General features: G+C 37.0%; 1 protein-coding gene across 2 annotated transcripts in view; it reads right to left on the reverse strand.

Moving 5' to 3' along the window:
* The window catches only part of LOC122091666 (PTI1-like tyrosine-protein kinase 3), a 34,152-nt gene extending 13,548 nt beyond the window's left edge, over nt 1–20,604 (reverse strand). Inside the window, exons 1-7 of one of the 2 annotated variants that reach the window (XM_042661711.1) lie at nt 20,435–20,604; nt 19,074–19,239; nt 11,888–12,141; nt 11,618–11,744; nt 11,239–11,512; nt 872–1,004; nt 648–734 (exon numbers count right to left, since the gene is read on the reverse strand). In XM_042661711.1, coding sequence (XP_042517645.1) covers nt 648–734; nt 872–1,004; nt 11,239–11,512; nt 11,618–11,744; nt 11,888–12,141; nt 19,074–19,167 — 969 coding nt within the window. In that variant the 5' untranslated portion in view covers nt 19,168–19,239; nt 20,435–20,604. Of the gene's footprint in view, nt 1–647; nt 735–871; nt 1,005–11,238; nt 11,513–11,617; nt 11,745–11,887; nt 12,142–19,073; nt 19,240–19,814; nt 20,137–20,434 lie in introns of those variants that run through there. The other variant, XM_042661710.1, reaches the window with a different exon arrangement.
* Nucleotides 20,605–26,133: the final 5,529 nt, after the last annotated feature.

Genomic DNA, 26,133 nt, shown 5'->3' on the forward strand with positions numbered 1-26,133 from the left:
GTACGCATGCAAGAAGGGAGTTTAAACTTGATACAAATGGCTAAACATCTTCTGCTTTCTATAACTATCAACCAAATAAAAATTTATTCTATGTATCAATCCTTATATCTCCCACAACCGGTTGGGTGACAACTAGTTTTGGAAATTTTATGGACTACCAACATAACATGAAGAGATCGGATAAAAAAAAAATCTATAACTTAGTAAATAAAATGGTTTCCCATGTGTTAGGTGTTTTATTTGTCTTTATCTTCCTTTTAAAAAAATTACCAGCACTCCTTGTTGTTATCTCTCCAAGTAAGAAATTGTTTAATATTTAATAGATCAATAGAAAATCCCTTTATTTTGAATCATGACGAACTGATCACAAGTTTGCTTAAAAAGGACAACTCACAAGTTGTAATGTTCATAAGAGGTTTATGTAACCATGTTCCCATCTTACCAAGAAAAAATTTTCCTACTTTTATTAGAAATTTAACTAATAACTAGAAAATTTTCAATAAAACCACTCTGTACAAATTTCCCACTTTTGATGGACATAGTGAACATTGCTCAATGTTGGAAAGAAAAAGCTTAATTAAATTGGTTGAAAAAAAAAAATCCATTGAAGGAGAAGCATGTTGTGAGAGAGAGAGAGAGAGAGAGACCTTAGCAACTCCTTTTGGAGGATATTCTCCTTTCAGTTTTGGATCAACACATTGTTTAACCTTGTCCTCGCTCAATCTTGGCGTTGCCTAGTCCAAAATTGAAAAGGTATAACAAAGAAGATCAGCATTAAGTGGTCACCAAAACTAGCCGAACCACAAATAATGCAACACTTCTTATAAAACGTTAATCACAGGGCAACATTGCTGCACAGTAAAAGTCTCACCCAAGTGACAAGACTCTGCTGACCACGAGGCATTGTATGGTCCACAGGCTTTCTACCAGTTAGAAGCTCCAAAAGCACCACCCCAAAGCTATATACATCACTCTTTTGTGTCAATTGGCCAGTCATCGCATACCTATGTCAGGTCACATCCATCAGTGTCATCCATACAGAAGGATGTATGAAATAATGAAGACACCACAAAAATGCATCATGGATGTTAAAACGAGGGAGATCATAAGGTTTTGAAGCATGAATGATATTCAACTAATAACAGATAGTAAAAGTAAATCATTCCTTCTAGGTGAACCTAAAGCATCTAACCTTACAAACAAACACAGGCATAATCTCATCTAACACCTAATATGTGCCAATTTTTTTTCTGCAATGGCTTCATTCTTAGGAGTTACCTCTTTGGCCATATCCCTCAACACATCATTGTGCAATGAGCCTTGACCTTCATTCTTCATCTGCCCTACACTCAGTCACAATCTGAGTATCAAAGCACAATACAATTCCTCTCCAAAGTCAACTTTAATTGCTTTAATTGTCTGTTCCTAGGCCTAAAGTTATTCCCCTCTATCATCTAACTATAATAATCAACTCCATGCAGACTATTGAGTGGGTCACAGGCTTTTCTATTCGGCAAAAAGCCTCCCAATCCTCCTGTAGGTCTTAACTGGCTGGAGAATTGTTTATCTTTCAGATATTGTAGCTGAGAAGGTTGAGGTTGATGCAAAATTCCAGCAAAAAATAAGAGAAGGAAGGCCAGTTTAGCCTGCGGTTTGGTCAAACTTTGAACCAGTCTTCTGGTTCTTTCCAGACCCCATGGTTCAGTTCTAGACTTCTGATTCACCCAAGGAACCAGCAATTGTGGGTTCTATACTTCTACTTATGACTCTATTTTCTTTAATTTATTATTTTTATGTTGCTAGTAGTCAGGCAGGAATAGGTTACTATGATAATTCCAGTCTTGTTCTCAAGCTGTTTTCTTTATTATTTCAGTTATTCTAGTCAGTTCATGTTTCCTTCAGTTCAGGATTGGTTTAAGCTTCCTCTTTTTTGAGTCATCTGTCTAGCTCTGTTCTATATAAGTATGCAGACTCAGTAGCTGTTTTCTATTGTGGACTCAGCAGGTAAATCAGGTGGATTCCTAATTGTTATCCTCTTTATCCATCTTTCCTTTTCTCCAATTGAAACAGGTCAGAATTTCTAAACCTGTGATTCCATAGCCTGTTCTCTATTTCTATTCTGTTTCCAAGAGTAATAGATGCACTAATTCCCTATCTAATTATCTTGGGATTCATCAATTTGAATCCTATGTCTAGTCTCTGCTCAAAGTTCAGTTTTCTAATCAATATCAAATCCTGGTTCAACTTACTTTCTAAAATTTGGATTCCTATTTCTGTTATCTGTTTCTAATTTCAGTTTCAGTTTCAGTTTCTAAAACTCTACTTTCTAGAATTCAACGAAATGTCTAAATCACAGTTACTAATTCTAGTAATTCCTACTTTTGGTAGTTGATAATTCAGGTTTCTATTTTCTGTCTGGGTTTTGGTAAGCTAAAGAAGTGGGTTCTTCCATATATCTACGTGTGGGAGTTGGGTTACAATCCAACTTTGATGGTTAGTTCTCCTCGACAAATAGACCATTCGACCAAGGGTTTAGCCAGACCAGATCTGTCTTTAATGAGTTATTTTCTCTCTCGCTAATTGGGTTACTACCTTCTTGTGATTCTGGTTTACACGAGGTTTCCCAAACCCTAATCATTAGGTGACTTAGAATACCCCATTAGAGGTGCTTCACAACAACTAAACATGTCCTGATCTGACAAGATCTGAGGAATAGGTCTGCAAAAGCCACCCAACCAATAATATCAGCAGAAGGATCCAATTTCCCTGAAATGGAGATTCTTTCTCCAGAGATTTGAAGGCAGTTGTGCAAGTAGCAATTCATCAAGAGAACAAAGAATATAGTAGTACAATCCTCAACAGAGAATAATAGTCCAGTCTGCCCTCCCCCTCTTTTCTCCAAAACAGAAAGAATGAAAATATAGCTGGGACAATAACATACAGGTAAAGTATTCTCAGAATAAATCTGAAAAATCTCGCTAATTTTTCAGTTTCAATAATGGCCAACCTTTCCTTGTCAACCCAACCCACAACATGTGGGACCCACCCTCACAAGTCCCCCCCCCCTTTTTTTTTTAACCTTCAAAGAAAGGGGCCTAAAATTGGGGTAATTATTTAGTTGTTGGGCTTCATTTTTAATATGTTTGATATCGTAAGCCAGGCTACAACTTCACGGAGTCGGATCTAATTTTTTGTTTTTAAATATTTTTAAAATTTTCTGGTCTAAAAAATTTATGTGTAGCATAAACCAAGGTTCAAAGAACCAAAAATATTTTGCGAAACTATGAAATCTGGTAAGTTCCAATTATAGGTTTCGACGGCTGGTTTCGAGGCCCAAATTGCCAAATAAGGTCTTTTGAGAAACCCTATTTTAAGCCCTCTAAACATAATGGAACCCTTAGATTGTTATAAAAATAAAAACAACAAAATGGCAGTTTGGCTTTGAACCTTATGTTAGTAGTGTACTTACATTGTACGTTGTTGTAAAAATAAAATTTAGTACTAGAACACATAATTCAATTAAAACAACTAAAAATATGCATTAGGAATATAAGAATATAAAATTAGAAAATTACCATTGAAACCATGTATTTTATAGAAACGATTTGACCGTAACGAAACCAAAACCCAAAACATGGTCGAAATTTTGCCAAAAGTCCCACGTATCACACCTGGTATTATTTCAACCTTTACCGAAACCAAAAAATTTGTGAAATTTCAATTATTTTCATGGGTTATATTTGAGAAAGTAGACAAGGTATGTCGTACAAAACCAAACCAGCATTCACATTTTTGCCAACAAACTAAAAGCTCTATTATGTTTACAATGCTTAATTAAGGTCTCCTTGAAGTTTTGAGCCAAATATGGCCATTTGAGCACCAAAATGACCAAACAAAACCAACCACCAAAACATACAGGGCTTTGACTAGGTTCTGGTCGAAACCAGAATTATTTTGGTTTTAACTATGGTCGAAACTGACTTCTTGAACCTTGATCTAATGGATTTTTCTCGTAAAGGTGCTTGATGGAAATCATCATGCCAAAACCATCAAAACTCGCCCAACCAATAGCTGGCCTCATAATAACTTACGTAGTTCGAAATCTCGGCTAAAACCACAGTTTTTGCGAAATATTTTGGTTTTGACAGTTTGAAACGAGACTAGGTGCAACTCAGTAGGAATGCACTGTTTTGACCAAAATTTGGGTTTCGATTTGGTTTCAATTCGGTTCGAGTGGTTTCTCCCATTAGAGTTGGGGGGGGGGGAACTCCCAAAAAATCTCAAAGTTCGTATTTTTGGTGAAATCGCCAACATTTCTTAGTGGACCAAAGTGTTAGGGACTACTACAACATATATGGTGACAATTTGTCGCAGTATAAAATTTAAAGGTCTAACCTTTTTTCCAAAACTTTTCCGGAACTCTATGTGGTACTAACTTATAATTGAAGGAACGGTTTTGCAAGGGTGTTTTTAACTTTGTACTAGACTGATTACTTATTACACTTGTACACTTCTACTTGTAACACCATGGCATTTTGTAGTATTAAGTGGTTTTTCTTTATTCCTAATGCATATTCCAGTTGTTTTCATTGAAGTTCTAGTACTAAATTATTTGTAGAATGGGCTACATTTGAGAATGAATAGAGAAGTGTACAGCGTACATTACCAACCTAGGGTACGGAACCAAACTACCATTGTGGGCGTATTTTTTACAATTTAAAGGTTCCAATATATTTAGAAATGCTTAAGTAGGGTTTCCCTAAAGTTTTGGGCCATAATATGGCCATTTTGAGTACTGAAATGGCCACAACCAAAACATGCAGTGTTTTAGTCGAATTTCGGTCAAAACCGAAATCTGGAACCTTGATGACTGTTGATGGGTCCCGTAGGCCGTGACACCTAGAAAGATCTCTAGAGTGAGCTGAATTGTACACTCTTTCTATTTGCATGGCCAGCCAAAAGCAGCATGTCTTTTAGTTTCTAAATCTAATCTATACTCTGATTAGGATTAGTATGGCTGCCTGATTGAGATCTATGCAGTCTCTTGTTCCCATAAATTCTTTTTTTCCCAGATAGATTCTTGTTTCAACATTATTTGGATGAAATTATTCTACTTAGTATAAAATTATTATTCTAAATATTCAATGAAGCCTTTAGATGCTCCAGTACGGAGGAGTGATATGATTCAGATTGAAGGATCTAAAAGAACTAGGGGCAGACCTAAAATGACCTTAGGAAAAGTGATGAGGAAAGACATGCATAGATTAGGTCTTGTATCAAGAATGACGTCGAATAGAGCTGACTGGAGGGCAAGGATCCATGTACATCACCTCATTTAGTTGGGATAAGGCTGAGTTGTTTTTGTACATAGCAGTTCCTATTTACCTAGTTGTACTCCTAATTTCCTAGATTAATTAGGAGGCTTTCTCTTGGTGGTACCGACTACATCAGAACTTTATTCCATGATTTGTGCCAGCAGTTAGTCCAAGAAATCCAGTGACATTGCTCCAGTCCATATATGTCTTTTCTTGAATCTGATTCTTAGTTATTTCTTTTCTTGTTATTGCGTTTAATAATTCATTTTTCTTAATTGATTATTTACAAATCATAAACCCAGGAATCCGTTACTTGAAGCACCATTCCTCTGAGCCAAGCCCAACTGATTTCCATACAAACCCTAATTGATTTCTCCCAGCCCTAGTTCTTAATTTTCATCATTAAAAACCGAAGTTTTTGTTCCTTCCACTTTGGCCCAAACTTTCATAATGCAGTAAGAAAACTTTCAGTCCTTACTCATACTGCTCAGGAGACTACTTGATCTCTTAACAAAATATGGAACCTGTAGATACTTCCCTGTTCATACACTATAAGCCTATCTGTATGTACTCCAAACTAGATGATCAAGTTAAGACAGACATGCCTACCTTATAACATCCAATGCTATCATCACTAATCCATCAGGATTTAATGCATGAAATGGGGTAGGGGCTGGGGAGGGGGTAAGAATTTGTATACGTAGCACGTCCACCTCTAGTACATCATTCGAAGTAATGAACCCAATCCCAGTAAGCATAGGTAAAAAGTAAACAATCAAAGGTTAACAAATGAGGAGGTGATGACAGTTGTCCAGTTCCACAGACACTGCAAATAAGGCTAGGTTAGTACAGCCAGGAGATGGTTTGCAAAGGAAAAATCAGATGAAAATTTCATTTGAGATAAGGAAAAGACAATATAATGTTGCAACCAGACCGTTGCTGGTATTTCGTTAGGCTTGACTGTTTGGCGCAGAGAAAAAAAACCTGGATAAATGGTAATAAAGGAAGCAGCAGTTGAGGTAGGTTTCTGCTCATAGCTCAATTCTCTAACCTTGATTCTATAATTGCTTTCATGAGGAGGAAACTAGATTTCATCAGAGTATCAGACCCATCCCCTGATACAGGAGCCAAGATCCAAAAGATAGTCTTAAGTCTAAACAACTCGAAAGATACAGCATCTCTCTATATGTTCCATAAGGATCATCATACAACCTAGAATCCTTTAGTTATACAAATCGTGATACAACAACTCAGCTTTATCCCAACTAAATGGGGTCGGCTACATAGATTCGATCAAAGACAGCAAAAGAAAAGAAGTAAAGGGGAAAGAATGCAACACAACAAATCAGTAAAATCACACCTACATAGTACGGATTCTTGCCCTCCAATCAAATCAATTCGAGGTCGTACTTGGGACAAGACCTAAACTATGCATATCTTTCCTCAACACTTTTCTTATGGTCATTTTAGGCCTGCCCCTAGCTCTTTTAGCTCCTCCATCATTCCTCCTTACTGGTGCATCCTCAAGCCTCCATTGAACATGTTCTTACCACCTCAAACGGCTTTTTCGGAGCTTATCATGAATTGGGGCAACTCCAAGTCAGCCCTAATATGGTCATTCCTTACTTTGTCCTTCCTTACTTTTCTACACATACATCTCTGCTACACAGAGCTTATCTATATGACACTTCTTAATTGCCCAACATTATGCCCCGTACATCATTTCTAGTCTAACAATTGTCCTATAGAACTTTCCTTTAAGCTTTAAATGAATATGTAGACCACACAACACCCTGCATGCACATTTCCACTTCATCCATCCCACTTTAATCATTTGTGAAACATCATGCTCTATATCACCTTCTTTATTTATAAATTGCCCCCAAATACCTAAAATGATCAATTTGCAATAACTCTCTCTCCTCTAATCCACCGTAGTGACAAAGATACACATCATAGACTCCGTCTCCGTTCTACTTATCCTAAAACCTCTTGATTCCAAGCTTGATCTCCATAGCTCCAACTTAGAGTTAATCCCAACTTTTGTCATCCACCAAAACAATATAATCAGCAAAAAGCACACCATGGAACCTCATCTTGAATGTTCCTGGTTGAATCATCCATGATAAGCGAAAACAAAGAAAGGCTTAAAGCAGATCCTTGATGTAGCCCAATTGGAAGTTTGTAACTGGAAATTCACTACCTTGTCCTCCCACAGTTCTCTCACTTGTCATCGCATCCTCATACATATCTTTAATTATATCTACATATTTCTTCAATATTTTTTTCTTATCTAGTACATGGTAGATTAGCTCTTTAGAGACTTTGTCATAGGATTTTTCTAAATGGAGACCATATGGAGATCCTTCTTGCAAGCTCTAAATCTTTCCATGAGCGTCTTAAGTAAACAACTTCTGTTGTGGATCTACCTAGCATAAAACCAAATTGGTTCCCCAAGATAGTAATTTCTCTTCTCAGGTGGGCTTCAATAACCTTCTCCCACAATTTCATTGTATGACTCATTAATTGCATGCCTCTATAGTTAATGTAACTCTGAACATCACCTTTATTTTTGTAAATTGTAACACCATGATGGTTCTTCTCCAATCATCTGGAATTTTCCTTGTGTTCAAAATCTTGTTAACAGGTTAACCAAGATACCCCATAGCATAGATATAATACTAAGTTCTTCCACACCTCTATTGGGACCTCATCAGGGCATGGTATCTTGCATTCTTTCCTACTTACATCTTTCACAAGGCTTCTTTAACTTCAGCCACTTCAACCTTTCATATATATATATATATGACGTGTTGTGTCTTAATGAGTAACGCATTCTTCCAGGCCACTCCTACTCGAAGTGTCTCCATTTAATTGATCAGAGAAGTACTTTTCTCATCTCTTCACAATGTCCTTATCCCTTACCAGGACTCTACCATCACCACTTTTAATACATCACATAGGGTCAAAATCTTTACTCCTTTCTCTCATTTAGCCATCTTATAGATAGCTTTTTTTCCCTTCTTAGTGTTCAGATTATTTTAGAGGTCCTCATTTTTTGTTGCCCCTGCTATTTCTATAATCTTCTCAGCTTCATTTCTGACAACATTATACCTCTTTTTATCTCCTGCCTCTTTAGTCCTTTGCCATGTCTTAGAAGTAGCTCTCTTAGTCTTAGGGCTGTCTAAACCTCATCATCCCACCCCCTAGAACTTCTTTAGCAACCTTCTTAATACATGCCATCATCTCTTTCCGCATCGTATTGGTGTCTCCCTCAAAGGATGTTTAACCACTTTATTAGTAAATATATTCCAAGGAATCTCCTTTTAATCTCCACCACTATTAGGTTCCCTTATCCTACTTTTCTGCCAAGACCACCAGTCTATGTTGAGTGATTAGGATCTCCTAAGGTATAACCTTTCTGTGTCTTTACTCAATAATATGTCGGCCCATCTAGTTAGGAAGAAATCTATTTAGCTAGTATGGTGCCTACTTTCGTAGGTAACTAAATGTCACTCTCGCTTATGTTCGTAATAGATCAATCATAGGCTAACACAAAGTCTACAATTGAAGTCCCTTCCTCATTCCTCTTCTTATCCTTCGTAGCCTCCATGAACACCTTTATAGCTTCTACGATCACTCCTAACATGTCCATTCAGGTCACCTCCTATAATAATCATTTCACCTAGACCAACACCTTGCACTAAATCACCCATGTGTCCCCAAAATTGGGGGTAAGTCTGCGTACATTTGCCCCTGCCAGACCCTACAGTATCGGGAGCCTCGTGCACTGAATTGCTTTACTTTCATCCAATCCTACTTGGGGTGCATAAATGCTAATTGTATTGACAATCTCTTTCTCCAAAACCAATTTGATGGATATAATCCTATCTCCCAGCCTTTTAACCTCCACCACATCATTCTTTACATCTTCATATACTACTATGTCCACTCCACTCCACTTCTGTTACTTTGTCCTCCCCAATACTAAAGTTTGAAGAAGTCCAACACCTTACCTTTGTTAACCTTCCATCTAGTCTATTGTATGTATGTAATATTAATCATTCTTCTCGTTATAACATTTATCAACTCCAAACTCTTACCCGTTAAGGGTCCAATGTTCCAATATGCTAATTTAATCCTACATTTTTAGACTAGATCTTTACACTCACTTGCCCTTGCCTATTTATCATCACGTCCTGACGTGGACACAACGCATCACTTAAGGTGGATGCCCTAGCAATATAACGATAATAGGAGAAGAATTAAAAAAAACTTGAGCCCCATAGCGAGTGAAAACACTTCATAGTGTTTATCCAACCAAAAGATGGTTGACGGTGTCAAAACACGGGGAGTCTCATTAGATGGAGTTACTTGATAGCATGCGAAGTTTCAAACAGCCTAATCCCCATCCCCAGCACCTTCCCACCCAAAAATTAAAAAAAAATTAAAAATAAAAAAAGGAACCAATATCATCTATAGGATATTAGTGAAACAAGCCCAGTGACTAAATAATAATTAGAGCAAAACCACAAACATCCATACATACGACAATGGGAATAATAAGGGCAAATGACATTACGGTACCTAATGTTTGTATAAAATACACCTAAGGTACCCAATGTTTGGAATTTCACGTTTTCGGTATCTCAAGTTTCACCAATGTTACGCTCGAGGTACCTCACACGTTTCAACAATATTACATTGAAGGTTCCTTATTTTGCATAATTCCAATCTTATCCAGTTATCCCTCCTTACTCAATCCCTCCGCTGCTTTCTTCCCGTTCCCTTCCCTCTGCTCAATGCTACATCACCATTAAGAGGGGAGAGGAAGGGGGTTGCGATGCAAAGATGGGGAGTTTCAAAGAGGAGGGTAGTAATTGTAGGGGAGGGTCTGAGGGCGATAATAAAAAGGGGCATGAGATTGGCGAAAGGGATAGGGATGGTGGGGAAAAGCAGAAAGTCTTGGGGACAGGTAAGGTGGCATGGGGTTGCAGATAGGGCAAAGGAGGGGGCGGAGGCATGGAATTGTTGCAGTGTAGGAAAGAGGGGGTGGGTGCATGGAGAAGAGGGGGTGGGGTGGGGTGGTGTGGTGGGGTGGGGTGGGGTGGGGGGGCTAAGCAATAGCAGGGGAGGGTAGGGTGGATATAAGACATAGGGTGGGGGTTAGGGGAGGAACATAGGGGGTGGATGGGGGTGGTTGCACGAGGAAGAGGATGGTGTGTGGTGGGGTGGCAGAGAGCGTGGGGTAGGGTTGCAAGGGAAAGAGGGTGTGGGGAGCATGGTTTGAGGAATCTGATTGGATCGGTCGGAGTTGGACGGATCAGTATCGACCTTGACTGATCTCAATTCTTGACCGATACCATATCAGATCGGTACGAACAAGGGGTAAAATGGTCAAAAAAGTGGCTTTAAACGTAAAACCAGGGTTATTTCTTTCCAATCCAAGGTGATCTGGATCGGTATCGGCCTTGACGGATCCCATTCCTGATACTGACCTCTCAAACCATGGTGGGGAGGCGAAAGTGAGAGCAGGAGAGGGAGTGTTGCAAGAGGAGGGAGTGGTGGTGGTGGTTGTGGCGGCAACGTTGATAAATTGTGATTGGGGGTAATAACTGGAAATATAAAAATAGGTATCCCAAATATAATTTCACAAACATTGGTACCCTAGGTGTATTTTCTCAAAATGTTGGGTATCGTAAGTGTCCTTTACCCAATTAATAATGTCATAATGGTTATGACACCCCAAATTGTAACACCAGGAGCAAAGGTAGTTCTATGTAAGCTTATCAACCGAACTATAGCACAATACCCAAACCCAAGTCAATAGAAAGTAAAACATTTAATCCTTAAGTTGAAAAACAGAACCTTGAAAAAAAAAACTTGTTAAACTAATCACAGGCATAAGATTCAACAGCATTACTCTGGAGCATGATAACCAAAGGTCCCCAAGACTCGAGTTGAATGAAGACGAGCAGCCATGTCCGGAGCCTGGTTTGAAAGGTTGAAATCTGCAATTTTGGCTTTGAAGTCCTCAAATAGGAGTACATTGCTTGATCTGACATCTCGGTGTATTATAGAAGGTGAAACTTTCTCATGTAAGTACTCCAGTCCCCTAGCTGCAAAAACAGCAATCCTCACACGCTGCATCCAGTCAAGCACAGGACCCGGCTGTGCACCTTGGACTCCCTTTCTTCCTACAATTACAATAAGATTTTCCAAAGCAAGTCAAGGAAAGTACATTTAAGATGGTAAAACTTAAATAACCACAGGTTGATCAACTTGCTCTCCTAACACCATACCATGCAAAATGTCATGTAAAGACCCCATGGTGGCAAACTCGTATGCCAACACACGGAGATTTCCTTCCACACAGTATCCAAGCAGCTCAACAATATTTTCATGCTTCAGTCTTGACACCATGGAAACCTGAAGTCAGGAAGATAAAAACGGTGTAACCAAAAGAAGAGAACAAGTAATAAAGAATCCAATCCTCTCTATTGATCTAACACCAAGAGTATGACTATAGTTAAAATTATGAATTAAATTATCATGCGAGTTTCTAGACATACCTGAGTCAAAAACTCAACATTAGACTCTGGCTCAGATGAAACGTCAAGTTTTTTTATAGCCACAGCCTTTCCATTGTTTAAGGTTGCATAATATACTCTTCCATATGATCCTTCACCAATCAATGACTTTGACCCAAAATTGTCAGTTTTTTCCTTAATTTCATCTAAAGACAATGCGGGAACTTCAATAGGTGGTGGCGCTTTTAGTACTTCAGGCTTGGCAGGAGTAGATGCCTTGGAGCCTTTTTGGTTTCCTGATAAGGACCAAATAATTAGTTTAAACGTGGGGGGGGAGAGAGAGAGAGAGAGAAAATACTGCATGAATGGTCTGTGCTGAACCCTGAAACAAACATATGAAATAGTGACTGCAAAAGATCCTAAAACATTTTCTCCTAGGATATTTCATAAAAGGATGCTGACACAGGGAGGGATCTCCATGGAGAGTAATATGATTCCAGAAACTGAACTTCCATAGCTTACGTCAAAATTCTAAGAAATGTAATTTATACAATTTGAGCTTTCCCAAAGTTTCCCAAAAAAAAGCCAGGGGATGTTCTCTATGGAGATTAATATGATTCCAGAAACTGAACTTCAATCTTTCCCTTGAAAGAATCTATGATAACTTAAACATTTTTAAATGGTATGGCTTAAGTCAAAATTCTAAGAAACATAGTTTTTTCCAATTTAAGCTTTCCAAAGTTTCCTAAATAAAAGCCAAGGTTAGGTTTGCAAACCCAACCTGGATAATTAGGATTGTCCAATGTGTATCAGGATTCAACGGGGCCAATCTATGTGTCCATCGGAAAGATTAGATTATACCAGATGATTGGATGGCCCAATATTCAATGTTGATCCCTGAATCCATGTTAAGACCCCATTGCAGGGAAGCATGAGAGAGAGAAAATTAGAACTTCACAAATTTCTTGTAGAAAATTTTCAAGCACAAGCTCATAGGAAAACCATTCCTCAAAGACTCAGCTCAATAATATAGATATTTTTTTTCTCTTCTCCTTATTAAGAGATCAATAATGTTATTTTAATGCAGCTCCTGGGAAACTAACGTGAAGGAGCAAATCAGCACTTATGCATGGAAATAACTAAATTCATTAAAACAAGAATGCAATAATATTCATAGTAAACATGTGTTTACTATAGCGACTCTAAAATTGAAGACCCCTCCTCATCATAAACTTTCAATAGTGGACAATATAGTAATCAAATAGACTTCTTTTTAACTAGATAAGCTATATTTATCATGTAAAGATTGTAAGAGTATACCAAGGGAGAGCTTAGCCACGCAACATAGATTGACCTTAGATATGTGCTTTAAAACGCTTAATTGTACAAGATGTGAGCCTATTTGCCCTAGGATAAGATGGTGGAACTTAAAGACATCAACTAATAAATTAGTATCACATGGAAGTGGGATTTAGATAATGACCCTAATATAATGTAGAACAAGATGGCTGATTTTATTCTAAATACAGATAAAGATGTTCTAGGTGAATTTAAAGGAAAACGAAACCCATTTAGGGAGAATTGGTGGCGGGGTGAGGAAGTTCAAACAGAAATTAAGGCTAAGAAATCTAGATTTTAAACTTGGCAAAGGACGAAAGAAGAAGAGGATTTCAAAAGGTATTAATCCAATAGAAACAAAGTCAAGAAAATAATGGGGAAAGCAAGAAGCTATGAAATATGAGGATCACTATAACAAGTTAGGCACAAAGGAAGGAGAACAAGGTACCAATAAACTAGCCAAACTGAGGGAAAGGAGAAATAGAGATTTTCAACCATATTAGATGTATTAAAAGTGAGCATGCTAATATGTTGAGGAGATTAAAGAGGCGGACTAATTATTTCTGTAGTTTACTATAATACTATATGAAAATAATGCAAGTAGCAGTATCTTAGAAGGGTATAGTAACCATCAAGACACTACAACTAATAGATATGCGGAAGATTAGGGCGGCTGAAGTAAAAGAAGCCTTTAAAAAGAAGAAATAGGTAAACTAGTAGGTCCAGATTGTATCCAAATAGAGGTTTGGAAGAGTCTAAGATTTTGTGAATTATTGTGGCAAACTAGGTTATTTAATAAGACTTTCAGCACAAGGAAAATGCCAGATGAATGGAGAAGAAGCATTGTGGTACTTCAAAAAGCTGTAATAATTGCAAAGGAATTAAACTCATAAGCCATTCTATGAAACTATGGGAGAAAGTAATTAAAGCTCACTTGAGACATGAAACTAATATTCTGGATAAACAATTTGATTTATGCTAGGGAGATCAACCACGGAAGTTATTTACTTACTTAGCAGACTAATGGAAAGACTTCGCACGTATAGGAAAGATCTACATATGGTCTTTATTGACTTAGAAAAATCCAATGATAGAGGTCCTAGAATGTTAAGTCAGCAAGTTCTAGAAAAGAAAAATGCATTGAGTAAATACATGGACATAATTAAAGATAAGTATCATGATATAGTGACTTGAGGGGACAAGATATTGAATTCTCAATAACTATTGGATTACATCAAGGTTCATCTCTTAGCCTATACTTTTTTGCACTAATCATGGATGAGTTGACTAGAGACATTCAGAATCGGATCCCTTGGTGTATACTTTTTGCAGATGTTGTTTTGGTGGATGAAACAAATGGTAGGATAAATGCAAAGTTGGATTTATGGGGATCAAATTGGAATCAGAAGGTTTTCAGTGGAACAAAAACTGAATATATGATGTGTAACTTTAGCAACAATAAGACCAAGAGTGGTGTGGTGAACATTAATGATAGGGAGCTACTGCAAAGTGAAAACTTTAGATACCTAGGTTCAATCATGAATAAAGGAGGAACAGAGTGATACTACTCAAATAATTATACTAAAGTGGATGAAATGGAGGGATGCATCTGAAGTATTGCATGATCGACATATCCCTTTAAATCCTAGAGAAAAGAATTTTACAGAACGGTTACACAACCAGCAATGTTGGTCACAGGTTCAAAACTTGGAAACAGCCTCTTCTGCAAAGCAGGGATAAGGCTGCATACACTTGCCCCTTCTAGACCCTGCAATAGTGGGAGCCTCATGAACTGTGTTGCTTTTTTCTTTGTTTTTTTACATGATCAGCAATGACGTATGGGGCTGAATGATGGGCAGTAATGAGAAAACGTGTAAACGTGTAAACGAATTTCATATGGCTGAAATTAGTATGTTGCAATGAATGAGTGGTAAAACTAGGAAAGATTAAAAATAAAAATAAAAAAAATGAAAAAGAATGAACAAATTAGAGCAAACCTAGGTGTTGCCCCTATTCATAATAAGTTGCAAGAAACTCGTTTGAGGTGTCATGGACATGTGCAACGGAGAATGCTCCAGTTCGAAGAAGTGATTTATTTCAAATTGAAGGAGCTAAAAGCGCTAGAGGTAGGCCTAAAATAACCATAGGTGAGAAAAGACATGTATAGCTTAGGACTGGAATCTTGTATGGCTTCAAATAGAAGTGGACTGGAGATGGAGGAATAGGATGGCGGAACCCATTTAGTTGGGTAAGGTTCAATAAATTCATAGTAATGGTTTTTCTAGACCAACATGTGTAGATGTTATCTGTTTGTCAGGCACGGTTTGAGCTCCCACTACTTATTCCTCTCCGGGAAAATTGATTTGAAAAACCCATTTACCAATTACCAGAAACCCTAAACGCCATGAAAGTATCTGGAGATCAAACTATCTGTGAATGATAACAGGAGAATGCACTGAGAGAGAGAGAGAGCCTGAGTTGCAGAGAAACTACCAGAATTGTGGAAAGACTATTGGACACAGAGAGAAGGAGAAATTGAAGGAGGAGGATCATAAAAGTTAAAAAAGACAGCTGCAATACTGAATATGAAGAGAACCTATCTAGATGAGCCAGCCTAGAAAAAATTTAGCCAGTGAGCATACAAAATAGACATCATTTGGCAATATGGTAACGAATAACGATAAAAGAACCTGCATGATAAGTTTGACTGAAAAAACAACAAACGATCAGATATATAAATCAGCATTTCTTAACAATCAGAACCTATTTGTAAAATGTTCTCTCTAACTGTCTTGCTTTAGAATTAAAATGAAATACTTCCACAATTTTGGTTCAATACCCCTGTGAAACATTTTCATTCAGTAAAACAAATGAAGAAATTAAAGTATGACAAAATTAAGGCCAATTCAATCCAGTTTTTAACTTTAACAGGACAAGTTAAATACTAAATCTGTTATAAATCCTGACACTCCAGCCAAATTCGAAAAACAAGCGTTTTGACTAAGACCATAGTACAAATTACTCCAGTTTCCATTAGAGAAGCAGTAATTCTCCTTATAAATATTTTAGATACAGTTTCCATAAGAGGATTAGTACTTCTCCTCCGTAATGCTTGACTGTTTAGAGATCCTTATCTTCCAAAATTAGCCCATAGGATCATGGAAGACGAGGGAAGCAGATTTGGGAGATGCTTCCAAGTAGGCCAAGGTTTTAATTATCATTCCGTATCCGCCGATACTAACTGATACGTATCCTTATCTTTCAATTTATGCTTCAAAACTGTATTTTGCATATACCCTAAGCATGTCCATATGTTTCTTGACCATCTTCATATGTCTAGCACATCTTGCATCTCTCTGATACAATACAATATGTCTCTTAAAATCTAACTCTCAATACAGTAACTAATACTGATACTTTAAACCAACTGTCATTGCTTGTGCATTTTAGTGGACTCGAGAAGCAGACATTCGAAAACCATGTTAAGTTGATGCAAATCTGGGGTTACACAACCTAACTCGGATCACTTATGGGCCAACTCAAACAATTAAAATCCAAATACAAGGAAGTGGTTGCAATTATGTAAATGATCTGACGTTTTTAAGAGAGTGGCAGTATCATAATTTCTATAAACCTCAAGTTAAAAGGAGCAAAGTAATCATAATGTATGGCCAAAGGGTAAACTAGGAATAAATTTAAAATAAGGCTATGAAGGAATAGGAAAAAAGGAAGGGTAATAATAAAAACACTTGATAAAGGGTATAAAGACATAAGAGACATCACCTACCTATGGCCTTCGATCCAGCACCAACAGGAGAGAAAGCTCAACTGGAGCTCTCAGATAAGGCCTTAATGGCCTGAAAAATTGCATCTAAGGTATCATGAAAGGATTTCCTTGAGTCTGCTTCTCTACCAACTACCAAGTCAAAAAACAGGCAAAGGGCTGTTTTGACAACCCTGTAACTACCTAAGGTGGAAAACAGAACCAGCAGGTTGCAGACCTGTAGTTCACAGCAGGGGTGACATCGAGGGCTTGCATTCTAGGCTTACGGTCATCTTTGAAGGGACTTTCTTTACTACAGATTTCAGGTAGAACAGTTAAAGGAAGGTTGGAGCAAAGGAAGAAGGATCGATGGGGAGGGGAGAGAAGGAAGAAGGGAGATTACTATAGAAGATAATCGAATTGAATTTACTTTTGTAAGGTCTTTCATTATTCTTTTCATAAATAAAATATTTTGGTAACAAGATAATTCCCAATGATAAATTTAAATAACTCCTACTGAACCAAAAAACCAATTGGTCCCAGTTCATCTCCATCTGGGTTCCCTGACAGGCTTGGGCCAGTCCAAAGAATTGTCTCTGCAGTCTGCATCAGCTTGGTTGCAGTAAAGCTATGATGGCAAAGGAACTGAAATTTTTGGTCTTCTATTCTAAATTCAATATGACTAGTAGCATACAATCAAATTGGTATTAGCATTTTTTTTTTTTGCAGAAAAGGCCAAAGTTGTTTCAGGGGATAACTTTTGGATTTACTTCTTTTTGTTAGAGGAAAGGTTACATCATCTGACCTAAGCAATTAGAGTACGCCACTCCCATATTTTTTGCATTCTTCTATGAGGATTATATTTCCTTCTAAGAAGTTTCTTTACATTAAAAAAATATATATATATATATATATATGTATAATATTTTCTGAAGCTATTAGGGTATAAAGTCATTGTTGACAGCTGATACTAGATCCCACCCGTCATGTGGTTTAAATTGCAAGTTTGCAACAGATCCATTCTCCAATATTAATCCAAGTAAAGTACTCAACTTCAACCTAGACATTCTCACGCACAAAAATCTTATGTGCGCACAATGTATCAAAGCCTGCTTCACTAGTATTAGCCTTAACATGCCAATACCTCATTAGTCGAGGTCATTTGTGGCTTCAGTAACATCTAGACCGCTACTCCTCTACCTGCATGAAAATTCCCTACAATGAATTTATTAACCTACCCAATTATGCTAAGCACAAAGAATTCCTCTACGGCTACATTTTCCAAAAGTTTGCTTTTCTAATGATGACAATTGAACTCAAATGATCCATCATAAATGTCACCAATATAGGTTGATGTCTTACTGAGCATCACAGTAGCAGCGCCATAGGGCGCTAAAGAGCTCCTCATGTTTAATGTTTGGTTGAATAATAGATCATGCGTAATAAGCACATGTTTTGAGGTGATTCAAGGATCCAAAATGAAAGATCAACTTTGTGTTAGCGAAGTTTTAAGCATACAGATTCGAGACCTGAATGGAAGCCTATTGCGTCAACGACCGGCGTGAAAGCTCTAATCTAATAGGGGTGCAAAGCCCCCAGCAGAGCAGCATTTAGCCATGCTCGGGCATTTGGCTTCAAATTTTACTTGACAAAAGAAACAGTAAGATAAAAGCTCTCTCAGTTTGCAAAAGAACCAGAGCAATATTTCAAGCCACTAGATCATGTCATTTTAAACATTAATTTGTTTCCTATAATATTTCACTTTAAAAAGAACAGTATCCCCCATCTATGCCAACCCAGGTTTTAGGAAACATGTTCTTCCAGCTTGAAAGTTACGACAGAAAAGTAAGTAGCCAATTATCTGTTAATTGGCCACACAGACCAAACCACATGCTCGTAATAAACCTTGGCAATCTTTGACATCGAAAGTTTCTCATGTGTATTCCATGGACCTATTTAGCACACATAGAAGAGCTTGAAGAAAGCTAAAAGTACTTCCATGCTGTATCATTCCATACACAAATCCCCCCCCCCTTGGTGATTGCTGCATTGAAATTGGATCAAAACAAAAACACTGCGATTCTTATTTTCATTTTTTGAACTTTTGGCCATGGACCAGTAACTTACCATCAGCATAGGTCTCTGGCCTTTTGAGGAATTCGTTTTCACATGTCTGGTAAGACTCCTCTACTTGACAAGTGCAACAGAGCCACCGACGCATCTTTCCTTTCTGCCTTAAATCGATATCTTGATTCGCTGGTAATGCAAAGAAACCAGGAGAAGATGCATGTGCCTGTGAACCCACAATCAAGTTGTTAGCTTACCTTGTAATGGTGGTGCGCATCATTAATTTCACAAACAATTTTCTACATTTTAAATCATAGCTTCAGTTGACAATAGAATATACTAAACAAAGGATTAAAATCTATTTAATTATTGGGAAAAGGCTGGGCATGCCGCCCACATGCTGCACGCTAGCAGGTGCTGTGTCTCTCTCTTTCCCCCTTTGAAATGACCCCCTGCCCTCCTGTATGATGCCCATCCCTCGTCACCATTGGTTCCGCCTGTTAGCGTGCGGCATGCTGGCATGCCTATCACTTTCCTTTAATATAATCGCATTTTACATAAATTGCAAACTGAATAACTGACAATGAAATTAACATGTCAAAAGCTTCTAATCAAGGTTCTCCTTTTGGAAAGAAGAGTTGAAACCAGTTGAAGAATCAATTTAATAAACGGCACATTGATCACAGAAGAGAGGTAAAAATTAATCAATCAAAGCATTTTAATTCTTAATGGTTCTAAACATCTAGCAAATATGGTAACAGACAAAGAATCAATAAACGCATGAAATTAACTAATGCTCACTAGCAAGCTGCTCCGCTGGACTACATGCTCCATTAGAGAACACAATTGGCACAGCAACAATGACAGGAAAATAATTCTCTACAGGGAAATAATGTCAAAGCAACAATTTGCCAATTCTTACAAAAACAATTGTCAAATGACCTTTACCCTCGGATGAGAACTAATGAACCCAGAAAAACCAAAATTAAAACGCTACTGCCGTCTTAATAGAATAATCAAACGTCTGCTTCCTAATGGTTTGATCACAAAATGAAGAATCAACGATGGATTTCAAATGCCCAATGCAGGTCGATGGAAAAGAACCAACTAAATTCAGAATACAATAAAAGAAGAAGAAAAAAAGAGCTGGAAATTTTTAGGACCCTTAATTTGCAAGGAAGGAACAGATCCCTGATCACTTGAAACTTTTCTTTTTCAATTCAAAATCGCACCCAATTCAAGACGATCCAGGAAGAATCAACCAAAAACAAAAAGAACCCTATACCGATACAGAACCGAGAAATCAAACAAACAAACAAAAAAAATTAGAGATAAAAAGATTGATCAAAGGGGAAAAAAAGATAAATATTATAGAAGAAATAAGACGAAATGGGAGAGGGAGAGGGGAAAAAAAAGCTTACCTGGTTTCTGGCGTGCTTTTTCTGTTGAGAGACGTGTCTGGGAATCGAAAAATAGGGGGTGAAACAGGTAATTAAAGAGGGGTTTCTGGGGAAGGAAAGCCAGAAAGGAAACGAGAGGAAGGTGGGTGGAACCGTAGTGGAATTGGAAAGCTTCTCTCTCTCTCTCTCTCTCTAGCTATTGTGTTCTTTACCCGTTTGGCCTTTAGGAACAATTTGTTCACTGCTGAATAGGTCCCACTGCCATTGCCTATTTAAATGCCAACGTGATCAGATGATCGATCTCTCCTTTTTTATTTTCTTTCTTATGTAAAATTTATTTTGGAAAAAAAAAAACCCTACTCTGAGGGTGTCAAAATGGAACCGAAATCGAACCGACCGTTTATAATCCAATCGAATTGCTCCGTAAAAGAAATGATTCAATTCTGGTTTTGTAGATGATTTTATTGATTTGATGATAAATATGTGATGATAAATAGCAAAAAACACTTCAAGTCTTAATGAGCTTGGAAAAAACACTATTGAATTTTCAAGATTGAATATTAAAAAAATCCCACTTGAGTCTTGATGATACTATTATACTAGGGTTTTTCCCCTTTTTTGGTTTTAAGATAATTCGGTTCGATTTCAATCCGAACCGATGGTTTTTACACCTGAAACCAAAACCGAACTAAACCGAAAAGCATACTCACATACTCAAATCGAATTTGAACCGAATTAATTCAATTTAGTACGGCTCAATTAATTCGGCTCAATATCAATTTCGGTATTCAGTTTCGATTCCCAATTGACACCCTTAAATGTAAACTACTTAAAATTCATATCATGCCATTTTTATTTTACTTTCTAAACAAAAGACTCTGTTTGGTTGCAAAAAAAATAGGAAATGGAAGTGATTTTTTACCTTTTGAGTCATTTGATTGCAAGGAAAATGAAATAAAATTAATTTACCAAAGTTGTTTGGTTAGATGTAATGTTGATTTAAGATCAAAAAAAAAAAAAAAAAAAGGATCAATGTAAATTTTTTAAAAATTGTAATCCAACCCACTTTTGCTAACTTGTAACCAAATCCAGTCCATTCCCATTGCTCTGATCCACTTATTGACGCTCTTTCTTGATAATTTATTTCAAAAATTATTCTACGAAGTGTGAAATGAGACCAATTCTTATATGTTGCCGACCAAATATTGGAGATTCATAAAGCCCAAATATTAAAGAACAGTCTTTGGTAATCAACAACCTATACCAAGCGGAGGTAAAGCTGCGTACTTTTGACCCTCTCCAACAATGCTTCCTCATATGGCTTCCAACAAAGCTTCCTCTGTCACTAGTTCATTTTTAGTAATTGGAAATGGTCTATTAGTGCTTATTCTCGAAAACAAATCTTAAGCAAGGCCTCCAACTATCTTGATGATGCAGTCACCAAATTTTTTAGGTGGGCAATCTTTGAAAAAGAATAAAAACACACCAATTTTCAAATCACCATCAGTACCACAATCAAATACATAAGTTCCAAGAGACAAGAGCTCGAGGATATCATTTTCAATAGACCAACTCTCCAACCATTAACCTCAAACAAATTCTTTTCAAAGTCAAAATTAGTTTTACCTGAAAACTTCAAAATAGAAGGCTATACTTGTATTATAAATATAGTAAACTACTTAATGCATAGGCCCACTAGTTGAAACAATAACGGTTCAGATATGTCACACACTAAATCCCTAGAACTGCTGTTCAATAAGAACCCATAAAATGAAACAAAAATTGTACTGTTTCCTACAAAAAAAAATCAAAAGTAATGACATTCATTGGCATTTGATCAATGCATTCAGGGGCTCACAAAACACCACAACAAATATAAAGATTCAGAATACAAAAAGAATGGATCATTTTGAGTAATAGTTCATTCAGTTGTAGTATTTGCATGAGATCAAGTAAGCATATGCTAAAACCACATATGAGTAGAAAATAGGAAATGCATATACACCGACCCTACAATTATGTCACTTTTTTAATAAAATAATACTATTTAGATGATTTAACTATATCACAGAGTTACACCACTGATTTTCATCCACACACATTAATTCAGTCCATACATTCCTCACAAAGTTTTATAGCTGGCGCATAGAATTCTAGCCTTTAGAGATATAAATTCTTCACAAATTGATCATGTCTGGTGTATTAGGTTCAAGCATGGCTACTCATATATGACAAAGCAATAGGGATATGACATCAGAGAAACATCAAAACTATATGTAATCGAGATACACAATGAAACAGAAACTAAGCCAAAACATAGCAGAGCAAACAAGTAGTCCAGATAAAGAAACCACAAAAATGAAGGAATAAAAAATAAGACAGAACAAACTAGATATAGGACATCATAACCATATTTCCATGGTTCAAAAGAAGAGCCCTAACTAAACACATCTCTCATTCATATCAAAGACAAGAAGCACAGAGAAGTAAAGACAAGCCAATATATGGAAGCCAAAAACAGTAGTGAGAAAAGAAAACAAGAAGAAAAATAGGAACTAATAGTATGTGATGCCAAAGAAAAATGGACAGAAACAACGAAGATTAGATTTGGCATCTTGGGGGACTATGATTTCTGCATTTGTTTAAAGGGAGGCCATAGATGCATTTGTGCAAGGAGGCCATAGCTATGAAGATCTATTAATTCTCAACCACCTGAGGGCAGCTGGTAATAAACCTAATGCATTTATTTTGTATAGAGCTTCAAACAGTTGTTCCAATATTGCTGCTTACCATCAAGCCATATGCATTCATGTGCTAGTAGTAAAAACATGATTTGAGAAGCGTATGTGTGTTTCAAGTGCAGTTATAGATGCTTTGCAAAATATGGAGGCATTGAAAGATCAGGTTGGCTTTTGAACGGCCATCTAGATATGATTAGGTGGTCTATCTGAATACAATGATCTGACTTACATATATCATGGACTAGTAGTTGAAGCATTTGAAATTTTTGAGAAGATCAGCCATGCAACTTTAGTGTTAGCTATTTCAATTGCGGTCTACTTTAGATTGTTGAAGAAGGTTGTCAGTTATTTGATTTGATAAGCTCAGAAAATGGAATGTACCATTCTGCCTAGAATTTTGATTGTCTGATCGATCTGTTTTCATGAAATGGGTTGAACTTGAAAACGCTGAATTTTGTGAAATGGGGTTATACTTGGAAAGTGTAAACATGTTATTGAACTCATACTCTTTGCTCCTTGGGCTGCTGTATGGAGGACCTTGCTATGTGGTTGTATGATTCATGGTAACATAGAGTTGGGAGAATTGGCTTCCCAGCAGTTACTTCAGTTGGCTCTGAAAATGATGCAGGCTATGTATCGTTGTCAAAAAGGTCTATTCTGAAGAGGGTAGCTGGGAAGATGAGTCAAATGGAAGAAAAAGTAATTCAAAAAGATCCAAGATATGGGTGTACAGAAATATAGGTAGAAGTTCAGGATGACGTAATTTACGCTTGGATTTTGTAGACTTATGGATCAATAATTCAGGAGTCCGACAGATGCTATCTAAATTCTCCTTCAACATTATTGAAGATTGAAACAGAGATTTTCATCAAATTATGAGGTCATGGGCAGAAGGATTCATGAATCAATTATTGGAAGCTTAGATACATTCGCAAGGAATCACAGTGAGGCATTAGATCATCTTTGATCTCAACAACATACAGGTCATGGCCTGGTAGAGCTGGTTGGTGTCACTGTTGTAATGAATTTGAGACGATGAAGCTACCAATGTAAAATTGTTTATTTTCATGTCTTCTTGGTGTAAATATCACCCCCCCCCCAACCCCTCTTTTGAGGTAGTATTGAGTTCTAGTTTTCTCAAGCCTTGAACTGCTTTTGTCCAATGAGAGCTGCATCTGATATATTCTTGATTTCTTGTGGTTTGATACATATATATATATATATATATATATAAATGTGTTGAAATGGATACCAAGGAAAGGAAATTTTCTCAGGTTGCACAAACCTATCTCCTGCACTGTGACTTTGCATCAAGCATTATACTTTTCTCCATTGAAAAAAAAAAAGAAAAAAAACAGAGTACCATACAGTCTCTCCTACTCTGACCCACGTGAGTTTCAAGCAGGGATTGTAACATGGTGTCAACTTAAGTTTGTAGATTAATTTCAGAAAAAAGTAACTATGTCCACTAATTTCTATAGAGAGGTACATATACCTGATAGCAATGGGATTCAAGAATCTAGACAACTATAGGTGATCCTATTGTCCATTCCAACACCACCTGGAGTCCAACTGACTTGGTGGAAAGTGCTAAAGTAGTTGATCCGGCTTAGTTTACCAGTAAATTAGATATTCCCAGTGAGAGATGTGTTGCGTACTTAGTGTCATGACAATGAGGAAACAATGCACCATCTATTCTTTAAATGTATTGTGTACATTGTGTCTGCAGGTGAAATGAACTGAAATCTACTTGGCTCCTAATTTTGACATGAGCAACTGGTGGTTGTCACTAACTTCTAAAAGATCAGAGGACTCCTTAAAGAGGCTGGTGGCTCAAGTCTAGTGAAAGAATACAGACCTCAAGGGCCTGACAGGGCATCCCAATCTAGAACACAGTGGCCACAGCAACCACTAACATCTAACAAGATAATCAAAAGACCGGCTATGCAAAATACAGATAAAAACCTATAAAACCAAAAGAAAGCAAGGAAAACATCAAAATGCAAAAAGATCTAGGTTTGTTTTTTTCAATTACTATTAATGATGAGCTCAGAGTCATGCTTAAACAAAGGATTTGGGTTATTCCATTGAGGTATCCAAGGTTCCTTCCATATATCTATGGAAGCCCACTTCCTACCTTCCAACAAACCATGCATCTTAGAATTGAAAAAATACTAGAGATGCTTTTCCAAACCCAAGAGCCATTTTTTTGGTTTAAAAGTATGATAGATATGACCAGTATTAAGGAAATATTTAGATTTTTAGAATTCTCCCCAAAAGAGCATTAGGATTGTTTAAAAGTCTCCAAAAGAACTAAATAAGTAAAGATTGATTATGAATATGCCTGAGCCTCAGAAATTAAAGAAACTTTCTTACCATCTTTGGATTCCACCCCCCCCCCTCCACATTGATCTCTTCTTGTTTCCTGCCGATATAGTAGATCATATTCTTAAGATTCCATTAGCAAATGAGTCAGATGGTGAAAATTTATTTTATTTTATTTTTTCCATTGAATTGGAATGGGAATTTAATTTTTTTTTTTCAATTGAATTGGAATGGGAATTTAACAACCAAATTTGCAGTAAAATATTCAAGTGGTATAAAACATCAAATGATACTATCTCACTAATAAAAACATTATTTTGTGTCTTGCTAGGGAAACTAAGATCCATCCAAAAGTTCATCTGTTTACCCAGAAATTGCTGAATGGAGGTATTGCTACTAAGGGAAATTTGAAGCATTCTATGGATATTGTTGAGTCTTGTGGGTTTTGTGCAGCAGCGAAGGAAACCGATTGCACATTTTTTTTTCTTCTCCTTTTTTTCTAAGAGGATTTGGCAGCAGGTTTATTAGGATTAAGAATGGAATTCCTCCAAAGGTGATGGTATTTGTATGTGATGGCAATTTTTATTATGGACACAAATAGAGCTGGCAGGGCATCAGTTATGTTTTGCAATAAAATTATTATTGCTACTTGTA

The sequence above is a fragment of the Macadamia integrifolia genome, chromosome 10 (genome assembly GCF_013358625.1).
Source record: "Macadamia integrifolia cultivar HAES 741 chromosome 10, SCU_Mint_v3, whole genome shotgun sequence".
NCBI classification, from domain to species: Eukaryota; Viridiplantae; Streptophyta; class Magnoliopsida; order Proteales; family Proteaceae; genus Macadamia; species Macadamia integrifolia.